This window comes from Helobdella robusta (assembly GCF_000326865.2).
Source record: "Helobdella robusta unplaced genomic scaffold HELROscaffold_31, whole genome shotgun sequence".
NCBI classification, from domain to species: Eukaryota; Metazoa; Annelida; class Clitellata; order Rhynchobdellida; family Glossiphoniidae; genus Helobdella; species Helobdella robusta.
In genome coordinates this window covers 244,091-262,577 of record NW_008704544.1, presented here as the reverse complement: position 1 = coordinate 262,577, position 18,487 = coordinate 244,091, and the positions used below count along the sequence as shown (strand labels likewise).

Below are 18,487 nucleotides of genomic sequence, written 5' to 3'. Positions count from 1 at the left end.
GGATTTTTTTTGAACCAGATCATTTTCTAATTTATTCACCAGCTGCCGCAAGATCTTTGTCTCCCGTTCTATGTCCTCGTAAAATGTTGCAGTTTTTGTTGTTGTTGGAGTTGATTTTGATGATGATATTGATGGTGTAGTTGCTTTTGATGTTGCTGCTGCTACTGCTACTGCTTCAACCGCTGCAGCTGTTATAGTTGCTGCTGCTGATGATTTTTTATCAGGAATGCTGTCTAATAATTCTCTGAATTTACTTATGAACTCATCACTATCGTCGTCATCGTCGTCATCATCATCAACATCATCTTCATCATTATTATTATTTTTATTATTATTATTATTGTTCTTATCATCGTCATCGTCTTTATTATTATCGTTACCTTTATCATCATTATTGTTGTCGTTGTAAACTGGACCAGTATATACAAATGAGTAGTCGTTAGAATTTATAAGATTATTATTATTATTGTTGTTGTTGTTGTTATTTTTATTATTGTTGTTGTTTATATTCATTCTATGTTGTTCGATTTTTCTATCCACTAGTTTTAGTAACTCGTTTAGATTTTTGATGGCTTCATCTTCATCATCATCACCATCATCCCGTTCTTCCCCGTCATCATCATCATCGTTACTATAATTATTATTGTTATAATTTTTATAATAATTATTATTATTATCGTTGTTGTTGTTGTTGCTGTTAAAATATTTCTCCAGCTGATCGTGTTTATTGCATAATTCGGTGGTTAACTTGTCTTCAAATTGAAAAAAGTTTAAATCTAATTTCAAATCATTCCCGCCTATAAAATCTTCATCTTCATTATCATCATCCTTATTATTATCATTATTATTATTGTTGTTGTTGTTGTTGTTGTTGTTGTTGTTGTTGTTGTTGTTATCAATGAATTTAGCATCTAAGACACTGTCCATCCATCTCCAGAATTTCTCTTCAACTTTCTTCCAATCAAGCAATCTTTCTAACCTTTGGTTGTCTAAATTCAACAGTTGGATGTATTTTTCAAGTTTTTCAGGATCTCTCAAAAGTTCTACCTCGTAAAGAAATAGGTGATTAGGCAACTGCGAGTGGGGTACTCTTGTATGATTATTCCAGCTGGATTCGTACAAAATGTGTTTCTTCATGTGCAGTTCTTTTCTCATGCTAAACAACCTGCACAGGTTTAATCTTATTTTGTTGTTGAAGAGAATTAAGTGCTGAATTTTTGAGAATAAATCAACGCTTGAGTTGAATTCATCAGGTTTTTCATCATCTTTTTTCTCTTCACTAATCCCTAAACTGGGGAGGCCGTACAAATTAATAAGGCCACTTTCGCTGTCGTTAAATAGTGTAATTTTTTTATGAATAAAAGTTGAGATTAGGTTTTCCTTCCCGAAAATCCAAGCAAAAGCGAGTAACAACTCTCTACTGCCTGATGACATGTCCAATGGAAGCCTCATCAACTCCTTCGACAGGTATCTTTTCTTCAGTAATTCAAATTTTACAAAATTAACGTAATGTTCGATATTAGTTTGTGGCACTTTTTGTTGAAGTTTAGCGTTGTTTGTGGAAGTAGAAGTGTTTGAGTCATCATTGAAAACATTTTTGACATCATTTTCAGTGCTTTTTTCATTTATTTTAACGTTATTACAATATTGTAGAGTGTTATGAAGTAACTGCCAAAATGCAGGCGTTACTGAATTCGTGTCAAATTTAGCTTTCCTAAAAATTTCTGCTCTAATTAAGCAAATTTCGTGGTCTTCTAAAATTTTACATAGCAACTCTATGACTGGCCTTATATTTTCAGACCTGCAAAATGCAAATAAAATAAAATAAATTGAATATTTGATTATTTGTCAATGAAATTATTAGATATTTTTAAACAAAGCGGCGTTAATAAGCTTTTTTTCACAAATTCTTTGTTGAAAAGACAACTGTGTACGTCCGTAAGTGAGCCAGGTAAGCCAAGTCCGCCAAAGGCGTGAACCGTAAGCGTAAATAAAGTAAAGCAGTAAAGCTTAATAATGTAGTAAAGAAATGCTCAGAAATGAGCTATCACGACAATTGGTAGTTCAAGAACTCTAAAAAATAATTTTATTTTAATAAAATGAATAAAAAACTTGCATTTTGAATAAATTTGAAGCGGTTCTGTCCTCAATTGAAATTTGTACTATTCTACGGTTGCCATAGTTGCACAGAACACCTGGTAAACAAAAAGCACCTGAGCACAAAATAAGTAAAAGTGAACTTTCACCTAATCATTTTATACCTGAAAAATGTGTCTTATATGCTAATTTCTTTCCAAAAGCAACAAGTAAAATGTAAAATGTAAAAATTAAACAATTTTGGGTTTTTAATACTTACAGAAACTTATTTTTACCGACGAAATATAGTAACATTTTGTAATGGTAACTAAATTTATAATTAGTTAATCACATTACAGTGGAATTTCCCATTAATTGTTAGATCCTTAAACTATATTGCTCAAACTTCTGTTAGGCAGATTTTAATTTAGTGTCACTCTACACTTCAGTTTTATACTTTTGCATTTCAAATATGACTAAGTTCGATTCGTGTGTTTTATTCTTCATCACTTTTCTCTACATAATATCAGGCTAGTGGTAGTAAAAAATAAATTATTTGTCATATTTTTATTTGATTTTCACAAACTTGGGTACTAAACATGCAATGTATATAGTATATATATATATATACATAGTGCAACAAAACACACTATAGATAGTTAGTTTCATAATAGTTAAATAATACCGCGAATAAGAACTTTTATTATTTTTATTGTTAATGTATTTGTCGTAGCTATTATTAGTATATATATATAGTTAATTAATTAATTAATTAATCAATCAATCAATGCAGACACAACAATAGTAGCAAAGAGAAACAGCCGGAACAAAGAACTAAAATCTTTAGACGAGCTCTTCCAATACTACGAAATATCAGATGAGTACACTTTTCACCACAAAATTAGGAGAAGGTCCCCAGAACAAAATGTCAACCACAGAAGTTTTGAGTTTAAATTTCGAAATAAGTAAGTAAGACAAGCCTGTAATGTTGATATTTTCATTGCTACTACTACTACTACTATTATTATTATTGTTGCTAATAATAGTGGTGTAGTAGCAATAGTAGTAGCAGCAGCAGCAGTAGTAGTAGTAGTGGTAATAGCAGTTGTAGTAGTAGTGGTAGTAGTGTATTTTGTGTTAACGAAATTAGCTAATAATTGATAAACCTTGCAGGAAAATGAAACTAAACCTTCTGAAATCATCATTATCATCGCCAACATCATCGTCATCAATTTTGGCGCCAAATTTCAAGGCCTTCGAAAGCGACGAAAGTGACAACATACGTGAAGTTAAAGTTGACAGAGATAAGTTACATCTCTATCACGGCTATGTTGAAGGTGCACACACACGTACACACAGACACACACGCATACACACAACACACAGACATACAAACGTACACACTCATACTAACACACACACACACATGCACGCACACACACACACGCACACACAAAAGGTTTTGAAAGTTCCTCGTATGCAAGTGCTGTCTATAAAGATGATGAAGATAATGTTCTGGATAGCATGGCTGTATATAGCAGTGACGATAATTACTACATGGAGGTAGTTATGATGACGACGATGATGATGATGATGATGACGACGACGATGATGATGATTAAGGTGATGTTCTCACCAATTTGATATCATTTTCAACATCCCCACTAGCCACTCAATCGATATATTCCTCCTGATTATGATAGCAAAAAGAGAAACAATGACGACGACGATGATGACGATGATAACAAAAATAACAATAATAATAATAATAATAATAATAATAATAATAATAATAATAATAATGACTCGGAAGAAAAATGGATCATTTATCGGTCATCTGATATTAAAGCATTTGGAAAAAAGTTATTGTATATTTTATTATTATTATTGTTGTTGTCATTATTATTATTATTATTATTATTATTATTATTATTATTTGCAGTAAAGAAGATAAAAAGAAAGTTTTTTGTCCAGTTCATAACGAAGGAACGGATAATCTTAAAGGTAGAAACAAATTACTCGGAGTAGTTGTAGTAGCAGCAGCAGTAGTAGCAGTAGTTGTTGTAGCTAGCAGTTGTAGTGGTAGCAGTAGCAGCATTGCGATGATTTTGATGTCTTTACAGCGGTTGATTATAGATTTCTTTTCGTCAACGTCAACACCATTACCATCAGCAGCAACAACAACTACAACATCACCTCCGTCAACAACATCATCAACAACATCATCAACAACAACAACATCAACAACAACATCATCATCATCTTAAACAGTAACGGCAACAACATCATAAACATCAACAACAACATCAACAACAACCACAGGCTACCACAACATCAACAAACGCTCTCCCAACTACTACTCTTCGTCGTCGTCGTCTGCTTGCGACAACAAAGAGCATAAAATTTGCCCGCTTTACCTGGTAGCAGATGCATCTTTTTATGAGGACGTCGGCCATTCAAACTATGATGAGACCATGAGGATTATGGTAATGATGATGATGGTGGTGGTGATGATGATGACGATGATGATAGTGGTGATGATGATGATGATGATGATGATGTTGTTTTTGATGGCTGCATATTGAATGGAAATACTAATAAAATCTACTTTAACCTGCATGCAGACATACATACATACATACATACATACATACATACATACATACATACATACATACATACATACATACATACATACATACATACATACATACATACATACATACATACATACATACATACATACATACATACATACATACATACATACATACATACATACATGCACACATACATACATACATGCACACATACACACATACACACACACATACATACAGATTTCCTTAATTGATCAAATGAATGGAATATACAAGCATCACTCGTTTGGCGAATGTGGAAGCGGATTTGGATTTCAAATTGGACAAGTTCGTCCACACACACACACACACGCGCACGCACACACACACACTCACGCACGCACACATACATACAAACACACACACGTACAAACACACAGCTGATTGTACACAAGAACTATAGCAACATCAGGCACCACTACAACCATAAAACTGGAGCCAGTCGCAATCCCTCCTTATTTCTCAAGGTATCATCATCAACTTTGATATCAGTATTATCATTTTTGATATCAGTATCATCATTTTTGATATCAGTATCATTGTTTTTGATATCAGTATCATGGTCTTTATTGATTATCATTATCTTAATTCAATATGTATCATCTTCATCATCACCGATTTTACCAACATCTTCATTAGATATCTTTGTAATAAATAACCTCTTATATCATCGCGTTATTATTTCGTATCAACACACAAACAAACACACTCAAACACGCACACACACGCACAAACACACACACACATTCAGTATTTTAGTAGTTCTAGTTTCTCTGCGGACCTACCTAACTACTGCCTGGGTCATTTGTTTAGCGCACAATCCATGGATAACGATACACTGGGACTATCGAATCTGGCCAAACCCTGGGTATCCGAAACTGGATTCGTTAGCTCTGGTGGGATTTGTTCAACTTGTTAGTCTTTTGTGTTTGTGTGTGAGTTTTTTTTTCTCCTTCTCTATCCTACTTTCTCTCCCTCTTTCTTTCTCTCTTTCTCTCTTTCTCTTCATTTCCATCTCTTTTTCATTCTTTTTCTCTTTTTTAGTTTGTCAAATTATTCAACTTGTCTATCAATCTATCAAGCAATCGCTAACCATTCAAACGATCAGCCGACAAACAAACTAAACAATTCTCTACTTAACCAATCAACCATTCAATCAACCAATTAATCCATCAATCAACCAACCATTCAATCAATCTATCCATCAATCAATCTATCTATCTATCCATCAATCAAACAATCAATCATTAGTTTTATCAGCAAATGGCTACACAAACACCGGCTTCACGACTTTCAAAAATAGTTACGTTGTGAGGATTCCATCCCTTCAGGCTGCACTCGTTATTGCTCACGGTCCGATTTTTTTTCTTGTTTCGTTTATCTATTAGTTTACTCATTCATTCATTTGTTCGTTCGTTCGTTCATTCGCTCATGCATTCATTCATTTATACATTTAGTTATTTATTGAATTTAAAATTTTATTTCAAACGTTATCTCTCTTTCTCCCTCTCCTTCTCTGTTCCAACCTGGATTTCTCGAAAAATAGAATTAGGTAAGTAATCATTATCATTATCATCATTATTATCATCATCATCTGACTGGCTGATTGACTGATTAGTTACTTGATTGAATGAATGATTGATTGAATGAATGAATGAATGATTGATTGACTGATTGATTTGCAGGCCACAGTTTTGGCAGCCATCACGACATGGAAGCTTCATGCTCTGGAGAGCAGGACAAAGACGGACACTACCTCATGTACCCTATTGCCGTTACTGGCTATGAACCTAACAATAAGGTGCTGCTACTGCTGCTACTACTGCTGCTGCTACCACCACTGCTGCTGCTACTGCTGCTACCACTACTGCTGCTGCTTATAATAATAATAATTATTATTAAAAATTATAGTTATAATTAATTTTTTTCTTAGAAATTCTCACAGTGTAGTGTTGTTGAAATCACGTCAGTTCTGAGAAACAAAGCGAAATTGTGTTTTGTCGGTTTGTGATCATTCATTCTTTTCTCATTCTATCTTCATTCATTTTTTATTTGTTCATTCATTCATTCATCCATCCATACATTCATTCATTCGTTCAATTGCACTTTTTCGCACTTGCCAACCAACCAATCGGTTAAAAACAAATCAACCATCATTCGCTCGTTCACTTAGTTAAAAATTACACACACGCTAACACACCCATACACAAAATGGACGCACACATACCCACACACACATTCACACACACACATTCACAACCACACACACACACGTACAGAAGTTAAAACGATCTTTTGTGGCAATTACAAGACTGAAGATGGAGAAGAGTGCGACGAAGGGCACGTCAAATCCAATCTCAAATGCTGCACCAGAGATTGCAAACTCATCCCAAATGCATCTTGCAGGTCAAAATGGATGGATGAATTAATGAACGAATGAGTGAATGAATGAATGAACGAATGAGTGAATGAATGAATGAACGAATGAGTGAATGAACAAATCCCACAGTGACATGCATAATGAATGTTGCCACGATTGCAAGTATGCCAACAGATCAACTCAATGTAGGAACGAGAGTCAGTGCAATGAAATCGCATATTGCAGGTTTTTATTATTACTATAATTTATTATTATTATTACTTTTATTATTATTATTATTATTACTATTTTTATCAATGTTATTATTTTAGTTAACTTATTATTATTCGTTCTATATGCTATGCATTCATTCATTCGTTTGTTCGTTCATTCATCCATTCTTTCGTGTACCCACCCATTCATTCATTCGTTTATTCATTCACTCACTTATTTATTCATCCATGCATTCATTCATCCATTCATTCATCCATTCATTCATTCATCCATTCAGCGGTGTTGATGCGGTCTGTCCAAAGCTCGAACCGAAAAATGAAAAAAGCCCTTGTTCCGCCAGGTACCTTCATCATCATCATCGTCATCATCATCGCCATCTTCATCATCATCATCATCATCATCGCCATCCTCATCATCATCATTATCATGATAACAATCATCATCATTATTGTAATTGATGTTTTTATTATTATTACTATTGTTGTTGCGAATGTTGTTGTTCAATTAACGCAGAAATAAAGCAGAAGGTTTTTGCAAAGGCGGTGTCTGTGTGAATACATGTGAATACCATAACCTGGAAAGTTGTTTGTGTGACGGTATGTATGTATTTATGTGTGTGTATATATGGATGTATGTATGTATGTATGTGTGTGTATGTATGTATGTGTGTGTGTGTGTGTGTGTATGTATGTGTGTATGTATGTATGTGTGTGTGTGTGTGTGTGTGTGTGTGTGTGTGTGTGTGTGTGTGTGTGTGTGTGTGTGGATGTATGTATGTCTGTATGTATGTATTAAATGTGTGTATATGCTGCTATCATCTTCAATATAACCCTCACAATCATCGTCAGATCCTAATTCTTGCCTTTTATGCTGCCGAAATCCAACTACAAATAATAATAATAACAATAATAACAATAACAGCAATAATAAAAACAATAATAATAATAAATGTTCGCCATATTATAAAAATGACGCGAAAGCTCACTACAACCCGGATGGCTATGCATGTAATAATGGGCTCTGTTATAAAGTAGGTTGATTGACTGATTGAGTGATTGATTGAGTGATTAATTGATTGATTAAGTGATTGATTGATTAATTGATTGAGTCATTGGTTGATTGAGTGATTAATTGGCTCAGTGATTGATTGTCAACTAGTAGGTTTACTTTTACTGGTATTCATTAAGGCGATTGGTTGATTTTGATTGACTGAGTAAAATAAATTTTCTTTTAGTTTCTTGATTAATTAATCAAACAACCAACCAATCAATTAACCAATCAATCAACCAATCAATCATTCACCCAAGCAATCAATCATTCATTCAACCAATCAATCAATCATTCAACCAATCAATCAATCATTCAACCAATCAATCAATCATTCAACCAATCAATCAATCATTCAACCAATCAATCAATCATTCAACCAATCAATCAATCATTCAACCAGTCGAACAACCAATCACACAGGGCGTATGTAGGCTGACGGAGATCAGCCCGATAAAAAGACTCTGGTCAGTCATCGAGTTCAAAGACATCAACGAATTTGGTTGATAATTAAGATTACTACTCTGTTAAAATTTTAATTGCCATTATTAATCAATCAACCAACAATCAATCAGTCAGTGTATCAATCAACCAACCGACCAGTTAATCAATCAATCAACTAACAAACCAACCAACCAATCAATAAACCAACCAATCAGTCAACCAACCAACCATCCAACCAATCAGTAACTTTCATGAAGAACAACATTGTTGGCATGGTATTGGTCGTCTCCTTGACCCTCTGGATACCCGCCTGTCTCTTCATCAATCACATCGTAATAATAATTAAGATAATAATTATTATTATTTTATTATTAATATTATTATTACTATTATTATTGATATTGTCATTATATATATATAGGATGATAAGAGACTGGAGATTGAAAAGGAAGCTTTACAATGGCATTCTTCGTCTGTTAGTGAATAAATGAATGAATGAATGAATGAATGAATGAATGCATGAGTGAATGAATGATTGATTGATAACCAACAATCCGGAACAACAGAACCACGATTTGTTGGTTGAGAATGAAAAGCAATCAGTCAAGGAGTCGAACGAAGTTTTAAACCAGCCACAATCTTTGAGGAAAATGAAAAAGAATAAAAATAAAAAATAATAATATTATTATTATTAAAATTGCGGTCGTAAATAAGCTTACTATAATTTAATCTATTAAAATTCATTTTTTCTTTACAAAACATCGCCATTTTAAAACCTCTTTTTAATCAGTATTAAAAACATTTTATATTTCCGCTTTTTATGTTTTTAAATTAGACACGCGCAAAGTCGCCCACACACACACACATATATATATATAGTTTTATAGAAAGAAAAATTACATTGTTTAACTCTTTATTCACTCATTTATTCATTTTTTTAAATATTTATATTATAATTTTATATTTATTTAATAATAATATGAATGTATTTAAAATAAAAATGTACATTTACTATTTTTTTTAATCTAGAAGAAATTCATTTTTTTTTAATATATGGTAAGCAAATGACGTTGATGATGATGATGAGGTTGATAAAGATATAACGGAATTAAGACTAATAGTAATTTTCATTCATTCATTCATTCATTCATTCATTCATTCATTCATTCATTCATTCATTCAATAATTAATTCATTCATTCTACCATTGTCAATTAGTTCGTTAAAATAAAATAAACCATTTAATATTACATGTGTGTGTGTGTGTATATTAAAAATTATACTAATAAAAGTGAATTTAAATTTTAAATAGAATGCTCCGAGTTTTAAGCTAAAAATGATGAAACCAGTTAATAAGAATGGTGGGTTGGCTAATACAGAAAACATAGTAGAAGCTTCACTTCAAAATACATACATACACTAAAACATAAATACATACATACAAACAAACAAACATACAAACAAACAAACATACAAACAAACATACATACTTAAATACTACATACATACGTTCATGCATACACACAAATACATACATACATACAAACATACATGTTTGTATATATAAGCATACATAAATGTACGTGTATATACACACACATACACACATATATACACATGTTTGTATAAATAAGAAATAACATGCAAAAAAACATTACATACATATACACAAACATTCATATAAACTACATACATATGTTTATTCATACACACATTTGCATAAACTACATACATACATACATACATACATACATACATACATACATACATACATATATACATACATACATACATACATACATACATTCAGAGCAGCGGACGAGAAAATGAAAAAATATGGGAACGCCCTCCCCTCGATGGAATTCTTGCCAATATGTATCGAGGTTCTCGGCCCGATGGACCCCAACACCCTTAAATTTCTTAAGGCAATATGTAAAATGATCAGCATCAGATCAGGTGACAGCAGGGAACTGTTTTTCGCAACTAACCACATTTCGTGCTTGTTGCAGCGGTTCCTGCGTGTCTGTGTGCTTGAAAATATCCAACTGAATGCCGACATGTGCAAATAACGACAAATCAAAGTGTTAATCCATTTGTTACTTGATGTTTGACGGTTCAGTGTCACTCATTTGGTTTTAACATACATACATACATACTTACAAACATACATACATAGACGTAAAAACTAAACACACACACACATATATACGCACACATACATATATACACGCATATATTCATTTATTTGTGTAGATTTATTGTCAGATGACCAGAGATAACACAATGAGAATGTTCTAAGCAAGTTAAATCTGGCTGACCAATCAATCAACCAACCAACCAACCAACCAACAAATCAATCAACCAACCAACAAATCAATCAATCAATCCACCAACCAATCAATCAATCAACTATTCAATCCTATCACATGCGCGCAAAACAACACCTCAGCACAATACACTCACAAACGACGACAGCATGTAAATAGCAACTGATATAATTATCTAACACACCTCAATCCCATCTCTCTCTCTCTCTCTCTCTCTCTTTCTGTCTCTCTCTCTCTCCCATTCTCTTTCTCTCTCTCTTCCTCCTCTCCACTCACACACACACACACACATACACATACACACACACACACACACACACACACACAAGCACCCAGTTTAAACCGGATGCAAACTAACAAAAAACTTATCCTGAAATGGAGAATTATAAGCGAGGCCGACTTCGTTGAAAATTTTGACGGGCCAGCCGGGGTCACATAAACTAATTTGCCCCACATTCAGACCATCAAACCAGGGTGGAAGGGCGCAGAAGAAGGACCTCTTATAAGGGACAGATGTCTCTTTGAGCATGGCTGACGGCTCTATAGAAAATACTGGAGCCTTGCTGGAGTTTGCCCAGTGAATGGCGTAGGAGTTAGTCTGCTTAACTTGCAGCTGTTGCTGCTGCTGTAACGTCAACTTTTTCGACGTGATATCGATGATGTTGATAATTGACGCTGTCTTGGTTGTAGTTGAAGGAAAGGAAGTCGTTGCTGACGTTGTTGTCGCTGCTGCTGTGGCTGCTGCTGCCGACGGGAGGTTGGCTGTGTTGTTGTCGTCGGAGTTTGCCTCGATGTCGAGCGTGGAGATTATCAGATCGACGCTGCCAAGTTTCTGAAAATCTGAATTTTGCGGGTGGTTTAAACTGGTGTCGTTAGTAGAAAAATCAGTAAGCCAGATTCCAAAGTGAATATAAGCAGGTAAAGGATGGAAATAACTTGAGCAGAGCAAAAACGAGAAGAGAAGAATAAGGGTCAGAGAAAGAGAGAAAGAACGAAAGTAAAAAAACTAAAATAAAAAAGAGAGAAAGAAAGAATGAGAAACAAAAACTGAAAACTGACCTACAGAATTCTTAATCTTAAGACCGCTGGTCATTTGAAAGAGTTCCAACTCTTCTGCATACATGGCTTCGTTTTCATCGTGTTCATCAGCGCCGTCGTCGTCGTCGTTATCATCCCCGCCACCACGATCGTCGCTATCATTTTTCTTCTTAGTGCTGGACGATGTAGATGTAAGAGTGGAGTTTGATCTCTTCTGCGAGGGTCGCTTCTTGCCTAGCGATGTTGTCGCAGTAGACGACGTAAGTAACGATGGAGACGTTTCATAGACAAAAACATTGGCGGATCGGTTGGCGAGATGTCGGGCGCTGTTGAGGGCCGAGGCAGATTGCCAGGATCGAGAACCAACCAGGTACACAATGGTCGGTCTCTGGTGGGCATTCTTCTCTTCAAATCTACACAGATATTAAATTTATTTTATGCTAATACATACAGACAAAGGACAGAAAACAAAATTAGCTAAACCTTGCACAGCCACCCAAGTACTGAATGACAGCTTCACACACGCCCCGACCAAATGCTTCAACAAGCCTCAACAAGCTGAAGCCCCACCTACTCGACGTGGTAAATAATTTGGCTCGGAAGTTCTTGGACAGCCCTGGCACAATCAGTTCAGCATCGGTCTTGTACTCCCCCAGTATCAAATGATTCACAGGCAGTTGTTGTTGCTGAATGTTGTGCTTCTGCTGCTGTAGCGTGCTGTTGTAAGTAAACTGCTTCGGTGGTTGGCTTTGTTGGGCATCCGGAAAATAGATCTGCCTCTTTGATGTTTTAATCCCCCTTAGAATATTCTCATCGCATTTATACTTTGGTTCCCGCTCTGGGATGAGTGATGCATTGAAAAGTAGTTGTTGTTTGACGTTGCTGTGGCCTGATGGGGCGGCCGCCATTGTTGTGGTCAGCTGTGCAGAGTTGGCTGCTGAATTTATCTCCATTGCCACTGCTGCTTTGTCGAAGAGGGCAAGATTTTTCTCAAAGTCGAAATCGTCTTTGAAGTTGTCATCACAGTTGTTGAAACAGTCCGAGTTGTTTCGTTTCGGTGTGTTGCGAGGTTTTCGTGATGGTGACTGGTTAGAGGATTCGTGAGCTGCACGTCAAAAATGCATTAGTTGTTAGTATGAATTAGATGCAAATGTGAAATACCATTGTATATTGACAAAAATAACATCCAACCACCCACTGTTTCTCAAGAATGAATGCTAAAAAATGTGAACCTACAGGCTTTGTGAAGCAATGAATTGAAAATTACAAGTAAAAAGACATCAAAAACAACAAAGAAACAAAAACACCTTTGTGTGAATGCATGCTAGCGTGGGTGCCATACGGCTCTGTGAACGAATTTGAAATTTTCAACAGCTGATTTCTGTTGGCATGACTATCCTTAGTTGAACCTTTGTAATTAGAAACCATTTTCGGATTTTGTTGTTGTTGCTGAGTGTTGTAGTTTGGTGAACTGGTGAATGTAACACCTGATTGTGTGGTTGTCTTCGTAGAAGTCAGTGAAAACTGATGATAAGGATTGAATGATTTGTTCATTTTCTGTCTTTGGTTATCTTCAGTTTTGTTCAGGTTGTTAAAACTATCCTCAAGTTCGCTACAGTAATGTTGTCTGCCAAAGTTATTCGGCGGAGTAATGCTCGTTTTATGTCGTCTGCTCTGATTAGTAAAAATCTGTTCGTGTATAAAATCATCACTTGAAATATTGGCATGCTGCTTATTGTATGGCTTATTAGCTGCTGGAGCTTTCATCGATGAATAGTAGCTGTCATGCTTAGCTGCATCTAAACTTTGGAAATATTTCGTTTTGGAAAACATGGAAGGAAGATCAATTTTTGTGCTGTTTGCTGGCTGCACTGGAGCCATAATTGGAGCTACAGCTGGTTCAGAAGATATTTGGATTGTTGTTGTAATTGATGTAGTTGCTGTTAACATTGATGTCAGATTAGATGCATGTGAGTGGGAATATTCATTACTCTCTTTATTCACTAAGTCAGCATATTTTATGATTTTCAAGTCATTAATATCTTCAGATCTGTGGTGAAAATCATAAATTATTATTACAAATGTGAATGTTTAAACTTCTAAAAAAAACAGTGCCGCTCGAATTTTCTGGTTTCAATTTTTAAAAAATTAAACAATGTTAGCAAAAATGAATGTTCATATCATATACTGAAGATACAGTTCACTTACATGAAGACAATAAATGCAACATTAACAAACCAACCTGATAGTGACTTGGGGCAATTGATACGGCACCCCATTCCTGAACAACCTAACTAAAGTCACTGTACTTTGAACAGCATCAATAGATTCAATCTGACCTTGGTAGGTTCCAAGTGTCTTGCCACAGTCCAAAGACACTAAACAACCAATGAAATTCTCCATGGTTGAAAACTTTTAATGACTTCAAGTTCAACAATTCCTAATGAAAAAAATTAAATGAGACTACTAATGAAGAACTAACCAAATGTTTAAGTTTTTTAATGAGTATTTTGTAGAAAAAAGTATTTATATTTTATAATTATAATAATGATTATATTTAATTAATGCTAAAATGCTATAAAAATGCCATTTAGTTAATTGATAGGCTGATATTATAACAATATTCAATGCTTTGTTTGTTCAAATCACGTTTGGGTTCAGTTAGTGTTAGTAAGTTAGACTGATAGTGCAGTTTGTAATGTAGAGAAGGGAAAAAGTGAAAACTAAAAAACATAATTTTGTAACAAGTAGACCAAAAATTATTAAAATGCTTACTAACGCGTTAATATACCACTAAAAACGATATTGTCGGTTTATATTTCTTTCTCGGATAATTTATTTTCAACGAATAACTTTGAATAATTTTTACAAGAAAATACATGTAGGCAATGTTTTCGAAATGTTCAAATTATTATGGACAGCCATTAACGTTTCAGTCAATTTATAAACAAAATTGCAAATAAGTGCTTATTTATGTGTTTATAGTTGCTTGAAACAAAAAAATTAAATTTAAATTAAACAAATATATTAAATTATAATATAAAACTAAAATTTTTTCAAAAAATGAAGTTTCAAAAAGAAATGCATTAGTCAGCTGAGATTTTTCTGTCCATAAAATTATAATTTAGGTAGAATTCACTTTTAGTATGCCAAATTTTTTCAATTTTTAAAATTTAGCAACATAAGATAAGACCTATACTAAATGAAAAGAAAACGCGAAAACGAAGACGGCAACTCTGAGAAAAAGAAGAAGAAAAAGGTAATCTCGGAGACTACAAACTTGTTTTTTAATATATTTCTATTAATTATATTAATATTAATATTCTGTATGTACTAATAAATTAATATTTCATTATTAATCAATTATCACATATTATAAAATAAGAAATCCAAAACTGTAAAAAAGAAAAAGCACAAGAAAAAGAAAAGCAGTAGTAGAAGTAGTAGCAGTTCAAGTGGGGAAGATTCACATTCAGACAAATGCAGTGATGTGCTAGTAGGTCCAGAACCTGGCAAATTGATTCTAATTCAATCTAGCCAACTGCAAAAACAAAAAGATCCAAAAACTAAGGGTGGGCTGTGGAATTAAGTTTATTCTAGAATTTATAAAGTTAAAATTTTTTATTAAGAAGATTTTAAGATTCATAACATTCATTTTTAATTGTTTTATAACTCAATTTATAAGTATCTCAATTTTATAATTCCCTAATATAATCAATTAATACATTAGTTTATTATCTCATCTCATAGAATGTTCAAGAATCATGAAAAAAATGAAAACCCCAATGACAAAGGAAGAATGGGATAAAGAACAAAAAAAGTTAAAAAGAATCTACGACCCAGAAACAGGCAGAAATAGGTACATCACTTATTCCTGTCTATATATATATATATATATATATATATATATATATACATTAATCAATATATATATATATATATATATATATATATCTACAAACATGTAGTAGTAGTAATAGCAATAATGCTGTTCTGGAGGTTATCCAAAGAGCATACTAGCACAGCTGATTTGATCCAACAATCAATCCCTGCTTTAAATTTGTTCATTGATTGTGCCTCAACAAGTTCATTTGGTAATGAGTTCTAAGTGTATGCGACTCTATTGAATAAGTAATTCTCTCTGCCTCTATGTCTTGTTAATTCATTAAAATATTTCAAACTGTGACAAATTTATAAAATGCTTTTTATAAATTTCGATTAATTAGTAAATTTATTTCCTAATTTGACAGTTTTTTATGTCCTAAAAAAAACCTTGAAACAGATTAATTCGTGGTAGCGGAGAAGTGATGGAAGAGATTGTGTCCAAAAAAAGACAAAAGGAAATCAATAAAGTAAATTTCTGAATTTTTTTTATTCAATTAAATAGTAAAATAACAATTATGTGAGTAATTAAGCTCTACATGATTCATGTTTTTATCTAGTATCTTTTTTTCTGCACGCAGAACGCCACAACAAACGATGGACAATTCTATTTAAAGAGTGCTGAGAAATTATTAATCCCACCATAGCCCTCATCATTTTGAGTGAATGTACAATGTACAACATCTAACTAATTTCAAATTTGACACAAAATTATCTAATTACTATTATTAAGCTTTTGTTTCTTTCTTCATAATTTATTTATAATAATTAATTATCATTATAACAATAATTTAATTGGAAATAAGGAAATAATCATTTTAAATCATAATTTGATACAAATGTAATAGATGGAGCATAGCATTAAACCTGTACATTTGTACATCAATAAACAACACACACACACACCTATATGTACATATATGTATACACACTTGATAAAATGAAAATTATTAATTAAAACACTAAACAATATAACTGAAGCGTAAATATAAGTATAAACGTAAGTATAAATAAAGCTAAGAACACATTCAATATATATACACATATATATATATATTAATATTTTATATACATAAAACAAATAACTTAAGAAGTAAACTTAACTAAGCGACAATACTCTAAAAATGCCAGGTAAAAAATATACAGTGTATAATAAATTCAAGGCTGAACATTTTGAGGATGGTAATGAATGATGACGATGGTTATGATGATTAATTAGTAAAATGAGATGTAGTGGAAACCTTTGTATGAATATAATTCATCAGCATCATATCTCTACTTGCATACAACATACAAATACTTATATAAATACACACATTTATTCACGACCAAACAAAGCTAGTGTACTATTTTTAAAAAAGTTTGCGAATAAAACAGCAATTAGGAAACTGGGGATTTTTTAGGGGATGTACATTGCTCCTTATGTTCTTGAAGTTCTCTTTGATATAACATTTCCAGCTCTTCAACTACGTTCTCCGTTAGCTTTGAATTGAACTTGACCATTATGCCAATGTCATCTCTCACTAATCTGTACAGATTGTGGGGGAAAAACAAAGATAAATTGGTCTATGACCGTTATTAGATTATTTTGTCTATGTTAATTAATATTGAATAATTGATTGAATTGATATTGATTAAATAGTGATATTTATGTCTTTTTATTATGTATAGTTTTTTACAATATATACATTTCATTAACACATGATATTGATAAAAGTATATATATATATATTTGAATATGTATGTATGTATATATATATTTATATATAATATATATATGAGAAACATCATCAAAATTCTAACAATAGTTGAACATACAAATATTACCAAATGGCAAATAACAAATTAAAATTTTAGCTATGTGAAATTAGATGTTACAAAATTGAAGTTGGATTTAAATTTGACCAGCATCAAAAAATTCTTTTTAAGCTAACCTAATGACATTCAACTTGCAAAGATAATCAACGTCGTCTTTGTCAGTTGCTTTAATTAACTTTGACAATTTCATGGACTTGTGAGGAAATGACCTCAGCAATGAGATGACCTTCCATGTTGATGGCCTCCTTGATACATTTATAAACTTCTCTTTCTCTCTATCTTTCATATCTAAAAATATTCTATCGAGAGAGAAACCTTTCATGTAATCTCTCTTTATGCTTACTAGATATAGGATCCTTCCCCCAACTAATTCGTAAATTTTTTCAGAATCTTCAGGAGTGATTAGTTTTATAGATTTATCTTTTGACTCTGCGTAGCTATTTTTATCTTTCCTTAGAATGTAGTTTGTGGTTAGGAAAGAATGAGTTTGTGATTCTGTCAGATCTTCTAATACAAATGGGGTGGCAGCCCGAGACCAGGCACTCGAATTTCTTTGCAGTTTCTCTTCGACTTCTTCATCATTATTTACAAATATTAATTTTATTATGTTGCAATCGGCCCACA

The 18,487-nt window shown here is 33.0% G+C and overlaps 4 protein-coding genes across 4 annotated transcripts in view; 1 reads left to right on the top strand and 3 right to left on the bottom strand.

Annotated features, from left to right (window-relative positions):
- Nucleotides 1-2,391, bottom strand: part of HELRODRAFT_174795 (hypothetical protein) — a gene marked incomplete at both ends in the record, with an annotated part of 19,321 nt that extends 16,930 nt beyond the window's left edge. Inside the window, 2 exons of the mRNA XM_009022236.1 lie at nt 16-1,801; nt 2,357-2,391. Of these exons, the coding sequence (XP_009020484.1) occupies nt 16-1,801; nt 2,357-2,391 (1,821 nt within the window). The remainder of the gene's footprint in view (nt 1-15; nt 1,802-2,356) is intronic.
- Nucleotides 2,392-11,175: 8,784 nt separating this feature from the next.
- On the bottom strand, nt 11,176-14,566 carry HELRODRAFT_192269 (hypothetical protein; the record flags this gene model as incomplete). Its single annotated transcript, XM_009022235.1, has 5 exons — nt 11,176-11,965; nt 12,185-12,576; nt 12,647-13,268; nt 13,471-14,213; nt 14,406-14,566. The coding sequence occupies 5 exons, from the start codon at nt 14,564-14,566 to the stop codon at nt 11,463-11,465; spliced, it is 2,421 nt and encodes an 806-aa protein (XP_009020483.1). The 3' UTR covers nt 11,176-11,462.
- A 750-nt stretch (nt 14,567-15,316) lies between these two features.
- Nucleotides 15,317-16,796, top strand: HELRODRAFT_192268 (hypothetical protein). Its single transcript, XM_009022234.1, has 5 exons — nt 15,317-15,422; nt 15,570-15,735; nt 15,914-16,022; nt 16,446-16,515; nt 16,627-16,796. The coding sequence occupies exons 1-5, from the start codon at nt 15,366-15,368 to the stop codon at nt 16,690-16,692; spliced, it is 468 nt and encodes a 155-aa protein (XP_009020482.1). The 5' UTR covers nt 15,317-15,365; the 3' UTR covers nt 16,693-16,796.
- Nucleotides 16,797-17,425: 629 nt separating this feature from the next.
- Nucleotides 17,426-18,487, bottom strand: part of HELRODRAFT_174791 (hypothetical protein) — a gene marked incomplete at both ends in the record, with an annotated part of 1,717 nt that continues 655 nt past the window's right edge. Inside the window, 2 exons of the mRNA XM_009022233.1 lie at nt 17,426-17,573; nt 17,980-18,487. The exon at nt 17,980-18,487 is cut by the window's right edge and continues 655 nt beyond it. Of these exons, the coding sequence (XP_009020481.1) occupies nt 17,426-17,573; nt 17,980-18,487 (656 nt within the window). The remainder of the gene's footprint in view (nt 17,574-17,979) is intronic.

Excerpts from the sequence above, each read along its gene's own strand:
- HELRODRAFT_192268 (XM_009022234.1), top strand. The coding sequence starts at position 15,366 with ATGAAAAGAAAACGCGAAAACGAAGACGGCAACTCTGAGAAAAAGAAG. Across the intron at positions 15,423-15,569 it reads AGAAAAAGAAGAAGAAAAAG|AAAAAGCACAAGAAAAAGAA; the intron begins GTAATCTCGGAG and ends ACTGTAAAAAAG. Across the intron at positions 16,023-16,445 it reads CCAGAAACAGGCAGAAATAG|ATTAATTCGTGGTAGCGGAG; the intron begins GTACATCACTTA and ends ACCTTGAAACAG.